The following is an 11,098-nucleotide window of genomic DNA, read 5'->3' on the forward strand; positions in this document are numbered from 1 at the left end:
GAATTTCTGCACAAACTGTCAGAAACCGTCTCAGGGAAGCTCATCTGCGTGCTCGTCGTCCTCACCAGGGTCTTGAATAAATGCAGTTCGACGTTGTAATATACTTCAGTGGGAAAATGCTTCAATGACCTTCAATGGCCACTGGCACTCTGGAGAAGTGTGCTCTTCATGGATGAATCCTGGTTTCAACTGTACCGGCAGACTGCCAGTACATGACAGCATGATGAGGTGTGGGCGAGCATTTGACAACATTGTGAACAGAATGCCCCATGGTGGGGTTATGGTATGGGCAGGATTAAGCTACAGATAACGAACACAACTGCATTTTATCGATGGCAATTTGAATGCACATAGATACTGTGACGAAATTCTGAGGCCCATTTTGATGACATACATCCACCGCCATCACCTCATGTTTCAGCATAATGCACGGCCCCACGTCGCAAGGATCTATACACAACTCCTGGAAGCTGAAAATGTCCCAGTTCTTCCACAGCCTGCATACTCACTAGACATGTCACCCATTGAGCATGTTTGGGATGCTCTGGATCGATGTGTATGACAGGGTGTTCCAGTTCCCGCCAAAATCCAGCAATTTGTGCCACGCTGCATGAGTCAAATGGTGAACACTGGTTTTCTGATTCACATCTACTTTTCTTTTCTTTCTTTTTTTTTAAAGATATGACCAACAGATGCATGGTTCCCAGTCATGTGAAATCCATAGATTAGGGCGTAATTCATTTATTTCAATTGACTGATTTTCCTAATATGAACTCAGTCAAATCTTTGAAATTGTTGCATGTTACGTTTATATCAGTGTTCAGTGTACCTAACAAAAACACTAAAACTATAAAGCCCTGCAGATATAATGCAGTTATAGACTTAAAACTTGTAATGAGCATGTCTGACCCCCCCCCTAATAAATTCCAGAATAAGATGGTACAGGTTGACCATCATTGGGCTCAGGAGTTTTAAGGCAACAGCTAGGGCCACCGAGGTTACCCTGACCATTTCATCTGACGGTTCAAATGTCTTGAGGACAGACGAGAGCGACGAGAAACAAATACAGGCTACAACCAAAGCCTGTGTCAGGGGAGACAATATTAGATGATCTCTGCTAGAAAACTAGGGCCCCCGAGTTGTTCCTGGTCAGGTCACATGGTCAGGGAAACCTCCTGGCCCCATCCTGATGGTTGGTTGTTCCGGGGTGCATCAGTGAGGCCACCGTATTCCCTATATAGTGAACAACTTTTGACCAGGTCGGCCCTGATATAAGGGATAGGGAGCCATTTCTGAAGGAACCGCAGTGCCCCCTACTGCACCTCCAGGTGGTCACCGCAGTGCCCCCTACTGTACCTCCAGGTGGTCACCGCAGTGCCCCCTATTGCACCTCCTGGTTGTCACCGCAGCGCCCCCTACTGCACCTCCAGGTGGTCACCGCAGCGCCCCCTACTGCACCTCCAGGTGGTCACCGCAGTGCCCCCTACTGCACCTCCAGGTGGTCACCGCAGTGCCCCCTACTGCACCTCCAGGTGGTCACCGCAGTGCCCCCTACTGCACCTCCAGGTGGTCACCGCAGTGCCCCCTACTGCACCTCCAGGTGGTCACCGCAGTGCCCCCTACTGCACCTCCAGGTTGGTCACCGCAGCGCCCCCTACTGCACCTCCAGGTGGTCACCGCAGCGCCCCCTACTGCACCTCCAGGTGGTCACCGCAGTGCCCCCTACTGCACCTCCAGGTTGGTCACCGCAGCGCCCCCTACTGCACCTCCAGGTGGTCACCGCAGCGCCCCCTACTGCACCTCCAGGTGGTCACCGCAGTGCCCCCTACTGCACCTCCAGGTTGGTCACCGCAGCGCCCCCTACTGCACCTCCAGGTGGTCACCGCAGCGCCCCCTACTGCACCTCCAGGTGGTCACCGCAGTGCCCCCTACTGCACCTCCAGGTTGGTCACCGCAGTGCCCCCTACTGCACCTCCAGGTGGTCACCGCAGCGCCCCCTACTGCACCTCCAGGTGGTCACCGCAGTGCCCCCTACTGCACCTCCAGGTGGTCACCGCAGTGCCCCCTACTGCACCTCTAGGTGGTCACCGCAGTGCCCCCTACTGCACCTCCAGGTGGTCACCGCAGTGCCCCCTACTGCACCTCTAGGTGGTCACCGCAGTGCACCACCCTATCAGTGCCTCTGTATACGTTTCTGGTTATAAGAACGATCTTACCTCCTGGTTGAACCTGCAGTTCAGAGTGCACCATCCTATCTGCATCAGGCCCTGTGACGAGATCAGCACCTCGTACGCCCATTTCCCTGGAATCCACGGTACAGTAGTCAACGTTAGACATGCTTCTGTACCAACATGAAATGTATCTGATTTTTTTAAACAACTATTAAGACCTGTACATTCAGTAAAAAGTATGATAGTGTAGAATTGGCTTGATTCTGAAGCATTTACCTCTGTATACACAGGTAGTAGCTCTAATGGAACTGAAATTGCTATGACCTATGACCTGGAAAGAAAAGAAAACAATGACCAAACAGTGACAACATATGGAGGGAATAAAAATCAGAAACAGATGTTTAGGTACAACATAAAAATTATTCTAGATCAGTTCGAGCTGAAACGTATTCAAAAATTCTAGTCAACGTACTCTAAAATTCTAGTCAACGTACTCTAAAATTCTAGTCAACGTACTCTAAAATTCTAGTCAACGTACTCTAAAATTCTAGTCAACGTACTCTAAAATTCTAGTCAACGTACTCTAAAATTCTAGTCAACGTATTCTAAAATCCTAGTAAACGTATTCTAAAATTCTAGTAAACGTATTCTAAAATTCTAGTAAACGTATTCTAAAATTCTAGTAAATCTAACCATTTTATCATTTAGCAGACACTCTTATCCAGAGCAACTTACAGAAGTGAGAGCATACATTTTCATAATGGTCTCCCCCCCCCTGTGGGATTTCGGGAACCCCGGCGTTGCAAGCACCATGCTCTACCCACTGAGCCCAACCCCCAATGCTATGTTTCTCACCCCCAGCAGATCATCATCCACAAACAGGAGGCCCTCGAAGCCACTGGTGTGATCCAGGACCACGGTCAGAGGACCTAGACAACCATCAACTGGCTGATCTGGAGGACGAGGACAGGCTCTAGTTTCAGTTTGGTGAGGACCATGTACATGTACCAGTCAAAAGGTTTGGACACATCTACTCATTCAAGGGTTTTTCTTTATTTTTTTTAAACTATTTTCTACATTGTAGAATAATAGTGAAGACACCAAATCTATGAAATAACTAAAATATTTTAACAAATCAAATTATATTTTAGATTATTCAAAGTAACCACCCTTTGCATGGATGACAGCTTTGCACACTTGGCATTCTCTCAGCCAGCTTCATGAGGTAGTCACCTGGAATGCATTTAAATTAACAGGTGTGCCTTTTTTTAAATGTATTTGTGGAATTTCTTTCCTTATTAACGCATTTGAGCCAAGCAGTTGTGTTGTGACAAGGTAGGGGTGGTATACAGAAGATAGCCCTATTTGGTAAAAGTCCAAGTCCATATTATGGCAAGAACAGCTCATATAAGCAAAGAGAAACGACAGTCCATCATTACTTTAAGACATGAAGGTCAGTCAAGCCGGAACATTTCAAGAACTTTAAAAGTTTCTTCAAGAACAGTTGCAAAAACCATCAAGCGCTATGATGAAACCGGGTCTCATGAGGACCGCCACAAGAAAGCAAGACCCAGAGTTTCATCTGCTGCAGAGGATAAATTTATTCGTTTCCAGCCTTTGAAATTGGCAGTTAACTGCAACTCAGATTGCACCTCACAGAGTTCAAGTAACAGACACATCTCAACATCAACTGTGCAGAGGAGACTCCTTGAATCAGGCCTTCATGGTTGAATTGCTGCAATGAAACCACTACTAAAGGACACCAATAAGAAGAAGAGACTTGCTTGGGCCAAGAAAAAACGAGCAATGGATATTAGACCGGTGGAAACCTGTCGTTTGGTCTGAGGAGTCTAAATTTGACATTTTTGGTTCTAACCGCCGTGTCTTTGGTTTGCGCTTAGTGGGACTATCATTTGTATTTCAACAGGACAATGACCAAACACACCTCCAGGCTGTGTAAGGGCTATTTGACCAAAGAGGAGAGTGATGGAGTGCTGCATCAGATGACCTGGCCTCCACAAATCACCTGACAACCTAATTGAGATGGTTTGGGATGAGTTGGACCGCAGAGTGAAGGACAAGCAGCCACCAAGTGCTCAGCATATGTGTGAACTCCTTCATGACTGTTGGAAAAGCATTCAACCTGGTTGAGAGAATGCAAAGCTGTCATTAAGGCAAACGATGGCTACTTTGAAAAATCTCAAATATATTTGAATTTGTTTAACACTTTTTTTGGTTGCTACATGATTCCATATGTGTTCATTTTTTGGGTGGGGGGGGTGGTTAATTGCAATCCAATAACTTCATGAATAAATGCCACCAGCTAGGGTGGAGAGGACAATAGTCTTTACACCATAAACACAAACTGATAGCTTTATGAACATATGGGTCTGGTGTCCTCAGTAGAATAGTGTGTGTGTGTGTGTGTGTGTGTGTGTGTGTGTGTGTGTGTACACACCTCTGGTGTCCTCAGTAGGCTCTCCCTCAGTTAGCAGCCTCTCCAGATGAGCCCCCAGGTCCTGGAAGCCCAGAGGTTTCCTAAGGATGGAAAAACAACCATCAGACAACATTCACCTCCTACTTGGCCCTTGATAATGGGTTATAGTTGTTTCATCTTCTTAAAGTTGAATGTACTTATTTTATTTGTAAAGGAAGGTTCCGGAAGACAGCTTAGATCCTTTCAAAAGCGCATTTCTGAAGCGTTTCGTAGACAATATTGTTTTGTCAAAATACTTATTGTAGGTCGTTCTATAAAAGTGTTAGTGAAACCTTTCCACAGAGAGACACCCCCAGATGTGTCAGTGTTATTGTAGCCCTGAACTGGCACACCTGACTCAACTGGTCCCGTGTGGCTCAGTTGGTAGAGCATGGCGCTTGCAACGCCAGGGTTGTGGGTTCATTCCCCACGGGGGGACCAGGATGAATATGTATGAACTTTCCAATTTGTAAGTCGCTCTGGATAAGAGCGTCTGCTAAATGACTTAAATGTAAATGTAACTAGTCAAGGGATTGATGGTAATATTTTCACATGTTAATTATCAAGTGAGTTGTGAAGAAAAAAAAAAGTTTTGTCCCAACTAATTTAGAACACTATAAACTTAAGTAAGCACACAGTCATGCTGGTGACTAGTGATTCGCAGGTCAGCTGTTTGTTCACCGTCACCCGCAACCGCACGAATATAGGTTTACGTAATAAAGTGAAAATCTGAGGCCTGCAGCCGACACTAACCCCCAAATAGGCCGGTAGAAAATGTGCTGTATGATCAGAGACGGGGTTGCAGTATTTCTTCTTTAAATCCTTATTTGGATGAGCTATGTTTCTGCTTATAATTTCAGACATTTTGGTAGGCAATGTGTTTGTCAACTCCTCTATAAATAGATACATGCAGCTTCTCTTCGGTCCCTACTGCCTTTATTAAAGACAAACTTCTCGGTCACCAGAATAATGTCATTAAATCGATGAGTGCGTCATTGTAGTTGACGTCGGTACAGTTCTCCGTCATCTCTGCTTCTCGCGTGCAGAAGACGTTTGAAATACAATAATTAATAAAACAGGAACGATTTTCCGTGCTAAAATTTCCAAATGACATTAGTTTGACCAGTTAAGGAAATGTAAAGCAGTGAAAACCACCCAACGTGTTTCTGAAAAGATTTCAGTTCAGGCTTTGATACATATTTTATATGGTTGAAATACTATCAGCTTTTATGATACTGATAAAGATAGGGACAGTCTGTAAAAGGTGCAAACTGTGGTTGAAATACTATCAGCTTTTATGACGCTGATAAAGATAACACCTTTAAAGACGGCCCCTAACCGCACATTCATTCTATCAAGATGCTGAAAGAAATAATTTCTCCACTCCGGACTCATTTTACATCAATAAATACTTAATTCTGCAGGAGTTCATATTATATTAGACTATGTGAGAGGTTATAGACCTACAGTCAGTGTCAAGACTTCAGAAAGTTTTCTATTCCAATTAACCCATCTGAACAGTAGGTCAGAGTTCAAATATGGCACGTCAAGGAAAGTCCCTGTCTTGCACCTTCACAATAATCACACAGAAAACAGCCAACACAGCTATCAATCTCTTTTATCACTTCACCAAATCTTTCGCAAACATTATGTTCTGGCCCTCCCTTCAATTTGTATTCAACTCTCCATTTCACAACTTTTCTCTTATTGAATTCAACTCAGACATTGCACTTCTTGCCTCAGTGGATCGACGTTAACTTTTGCTGCCCAAGTTCCCAAAAGCCTTGGCGTGTAGGCTATTAGGACCTAATGGCAGATACATTACACAACAACTACAAAATGGATGGATGTTTAAAGTATTGTTGTTATCTCTTTATTCAACCCACCCTTCATCCACACAATACTTCATGACCCTAGACACAACCGCTCCGCGGATATAACCACGGGGGCTGCGGGTTATGAGTGAACCCGTGTATCACTAGTCGTGATATTATCTTATTTAACCTTTATCTATGCAGGAATTACGAGGGACACTTGGCAAAAGGGGATCCAGAAAACAAGATCCAAAAAAGTCATCCCAACGTATCCTCATCAACAAGTAGTGTTAGAGGCAGTTCATCTTTCCTCCTGGTCTGTCTTCATACCCTATCTATAGAGCCGCGGCGTGGGGGGGGGGGGGAAACCCGACCCTGAGCCCCCTGGACTACTGGGGAATGGGGACACATGGGTTCAAACTGTATCCGTTTTTTACTTGGGAGCGTTTACTTTCGCTTGATAGCCTGATGGAACGAGGTAGCCCTCTTGGGACTATTTCCATTGGCTCCATTGCGCCAGGCAAACTCAATTCAGCAAAGGTTTTTTTTTTTTTTAAGACTTGAAAAGAAAACGAATACTATTTGAAGTTCGGTGAAGACAGGGATCAGTTGCCCCATGCCTCTATGATGCCACCACACATCAACGTTACTTTCAACATCTAAAACGGTTGCTTCATCCTAACACTAGATAAAAACATAGCACTACTAGGCTGTTTTGAAAACAAACTGGAAAAGGACTAGGGTTGCTTCACAAATGTCACTCTAATCCCTACGCAGTGACATGGGGCCATGAGTATCAAGTGTCTCTAAGTAGTAGTGCTGATTTAAGATCAGTTTTGCCTTTTAGATCAGGGACTTTTTTCTACCATTGAAATCCTTAGGCAGGCCGCATAAGTGTTTTTTAAATGGGTCGCCTTTATCGGAACAGTAAAAAATATATATATTTAATTATACATTTTCGGGATGGAAAAACGCTTGAGTGTGTAAACTTAAACAAAAAAAAAGTGTGTAGAAATTGACCTAGGTGGGCCTCCCGAGTGGCGCAGTGGTCTACGGCCCTGCATCGCTATGCTAGCTGTGCCACTAGAGATTCTCAGCCCGAGTCCAGGCTCTGTCGCAGCCAGCCGCGACCGGGAGACCTATGGGGGAGGTACACAATTGGCCCAGGGTCGTCCGGGTTAGGGGAGGGTTTGGCAGGCAGGGATGTCCTTGTCCCATCGCACTCTAGTGACTCCTGTGGTGGACCGGGCGCAGTGTACGGTGTTTCCTCCGGCACATTGGTGACCGGCTTCCGGGTTAAGTGGGTATTGTGTCAAGAAGCAGTGGTTGGGTTGTGTTTCGGAGGATGCATGGCTCTCGACCTTCGCCTCTCCCGAGTCCGTACAGGAGTCGCAGCTATGAGACAAGACTAACTACCAATTGGATACCACAGAATTGGTGGAAGGTATAAAAATAAAAAAAATACAGAAATGATTGACCTATGTGTGTTTTTGACCTACAGTATGTGTTTTTTTATCATATAAACTTTGAGAACGAACAATTTAGCAGTATTGATTTTGTTATTATGTTTGAGCAAAAGCCATGGCAAAATGCATAGAATTGCAGAAAATGTGCTTTAAAACTGCAAAATGTTCTCCACGGAGAAATGTCTAACATTTCAGAAAACTGGCATAAAAATTTAAACATTTATTTATGCCACCAATATAGGGGCCTAAAATTCTCTAGTTCAGCCACGCCGACAGGCCGAACGTGCTCATTGCCACGTCCACCACCTAAACTCCTTTCTGATGCAGAAAAAAAAACTGTAGATCACAACTGATTATATTACACGGACGGACGGACGGACGGGGGACCTGATCCTAGAACAGCACTCCTACTCTGAGACGCTTGATATGGCCCCAGAACCCACGGTCAAAAGGAGTGCACTACCAAGGGAATAGGCCGGGTGTCATTTGAGACACAAACTGAGATTGCTACCAAGAAGGGCACCATGCCACATGTGTGGTAATATGGTTTGTTATTAAGGGACATTGCAGGATCACTGAAATCTAAGGTCATAGAGAAATAAACACTGAATAGCATCTGTTGATGTAGCTCATTTCCTTACACACACACACACCATAAAAATAGAATCATAGAAACCATAGATTTCTATGGCACACGCATCACAACCAAAGAGTAAAACACACTACAAGTGCCAGTTTCCCAGACACAGATTAAGCCTAATCCTAGACTAAAAAGCATGCTCAATTGGGAATCTCCATTTAAAAAGCTTTTTAGTCCAAGAGTAGGCTTGATCTGTGTCCGAGGAAACCTCCCCTCTGAGAGTAGAAGACCAGAAGAGTTGTAGACAAGAGTCAGACAGATACCTGAGGGAAGCCAGTGGGGGGCGTGGAAGGTGAGAGGCAGGAAATACATGGTGTAGGTAGTCACTCAGTAATTTCTCATTCACAATACCTGAGAGAGAGAGAGAGAGACGACAGAATAACCTTTATCCTCCAAGTAAATGTACCAGGAATTTGACCTGTTGAAAATGGTGCCGACCACAATAAACAAGACAGAATATGTTGATGTATAATAGAGCCACTCAGTGTTCTAACAATACCCGAGAAAGACAGAGACCAAGTCCAATGGGGAAAGAATGTGAGAACAAGATGGAGGTCTACTAGGCAGGTTCCAGAACAGTACGTGATCAGCTGTCTTGTCAACTCCAATGGTCATATTCGCCTGAAACAATGACCATAGGAGTTGGCATGACAACAAAAACAGATCTGGGACCAGGCTACTGTCTGTCCTTTCACCATCTTCCCATCCCTCCCTCCCTCCCTCTTCTCTTCTCCCCTCCTCTCCTTTTTCCTCCCTCCGTTCCACTCCTCACCTGACTTGACTTTTGTCCTTCCCTCCATCCCTCCCTCTAACCTGTCCTCCACTCATTTATGCTCCGCCTCTCCTCACCTGACTAGAATTTTGGCCCATCCATCTCTCCCTCCCTTGTCCTCTCATCCCTGCTCCCCCATCTCCTCACCTGTGACTTTGGGCTTGTCTGTGTCGGAGGCCAGTCTGTAGTTTCGTCGGGTCAGAGCTGTGCTTCCTCCCCCCTTAGAACTCATTCTGCCTCAGTGGGATGGTCAGGAGATGGGGTTACCTGCCGACGTTGCCCATGCACGGCTAGGAAAAGACCACCACACTCATAATAATATAATGTTGCATACTGAGATAAACATACATAGTGCGGTTTCAAACGGCACCCTATTCCCTATATAGTGCACTACTTTTGACCAGGGACGGCAGGGCTATGGGCAAAAGGAGTGCACTATTATAGGGAATGGGGTGCCGTTTGAGTCGTACATACTGCATGCATAAATAATGCTCTTATAAAGAGGGGCTCCTGGGAACTACGCCTGGGTTGGGTGACACCGACTAAACATTTGCTCTACTCTACGTTAGTTAACATCGTATTACCAATGCTATTGCTTTGCATGGAATGGAGTTCATAATTTTGTTATATTAACTAGGTAGCTACATATGTGAAATTAAGAGCAGTAACGTTTCCTCCATGTTTTGAAAAACAACAACTGTTAACCTGTACTACAATGCAATAAACTTGTGTATTGGAGTGTATACAACGCGTACGTACACAGCAGGTATGTAAGAGCAGAATAGGGCGTAGGCAGACACACCGTACAAGACAATTACAGTAACGTTCGTTGACGTTAGCTTGCTAACTCGCAAGGCAAGCACATTTCAGACTGAGGAGAGGCTACTGTTGCTAGCTAGCTTGCTAACGTTAGATAGCCAATGAGATTGTGGTGGTACTGTAGGGTAGTAAATCTAACGTTAGCTAGCCAAGCTAAGTAACTGCCTGGTGCAACGTTAACAGGTAGCTAACTAAAATACTTTATAACTAAGCTAACCAAATCACGACCGAGGTGCAAATAGATTACAAATGGACTACCCATACATTAAAGTTATTGTACCTAGTTGCTACTTAGCCAGGTGTTGTATCCAGGTTGCAAACAACGTTAGCTTGCTAGCTAGTTGCTAAGGATTGTGCGGTTGTGCACAGAAAACACTCACATCTCAATAAAATAGCTAGCTACAGTAGCTATGTGAATACACAAACATTTAAAATGAGTGGCTGGCTACAGCACTGATAAAGTACGTTAGCCTATGATTATTTAACGATCTTGTTCTCGGTTATATTTGCAGGCATTTGCAGTGCACGATCAACCCTTGGTTACATGGGCAGTGACAGCCATCATTGCATTGCCGCTCCGCTGGACCGCTGTCTGTATTGGCTTGCTAGCGTTAGCTGCTAAGTGGTAAGTAAGCTGGCTGGTTTAACACTTACCCGGTTCTCTTTCTATAACTCAAAGACCTCCAAAAAAGTATTGAAATATAAATTATGCTTGTTTGTACAAAATTTCCAGTAATGTGCGGTTATGCACCCAGACGCTCACTCCCCCTTTAATGTTTTAACAATCCTATTATTGTCAAGCGATTCGAAGTCACGGCGTACCAGCTGGTCCAAAATAGATCTCATTGCAGAACGCGAATGGGCTGATGAGATATATTCAGTCGGAGTAGTAGATAGTGGTCCAAAAATGACATGGTGGTGTGATGTATTGTGTATGGTA

General features: G+C 44.8%; 1 protein-coding gene across 2 annotated transcripts in view; it reads right to left on the minus strand.

The window, feature by feature from the left end:
* rnf123 (ring finger protein 123) overlaps positions 1-10,992 on the minus strand; it is a 283,644-nt gene extending 272,652 nt beyond the window's left edge. For both annotated transcript variants that reach the window (XR_011667296.1, XM_071336894.1), the window contains exons 1-7: positions 10,813-10,992; positions 9,487-9,629; positions 8,831-8,918; positions 4,630-4,709; positions 3,027-3,124; positions 2,448-2,502; positions 2,217-2,302 (exon numbers count right to left, since the gene is read on the minus strand). Coding sequence is in view for 1 of the 2 variants with exons in the window: in XM_071336894.1 (XP_071192995.1) it covers positions 2,217-2,302; positions 2,448-2,502; positions 3,027-3,124; positions 4,630-4,709; positions 8,831-8,918; positions 9,487-9,571 (492 nt within the window). In the remaining variant the exon portion in view is untranslated. The remainder of the gene's footprint in view (positions 1-2,216; positions 2,303-2,447; positions 2,503-3,026; positions 3,125-4,629; positions 4,710-8,830; positions 8,919-9,486; positions 9,630-10,812) is intronic.
* Positions 10,993-11,098: the final 106 nt, after the last annotated feature.

The sequence above is a fragment of the Salvelinus alpinus genome, chromosome 12 (assembly GCF_045679555.1).
Source record: "Salvelinus alpinus chromosome 12, SLU_Salpinus.1, whole genome shotgun sequence".
Classification (NCBI taxonomy): domain Eukaryota; kingdom Metazoa; phylum Chordata; class Actinopteri; order Salmoniformes; family Salmonidae; genus Salvelinus; species Salvelinus alpinus.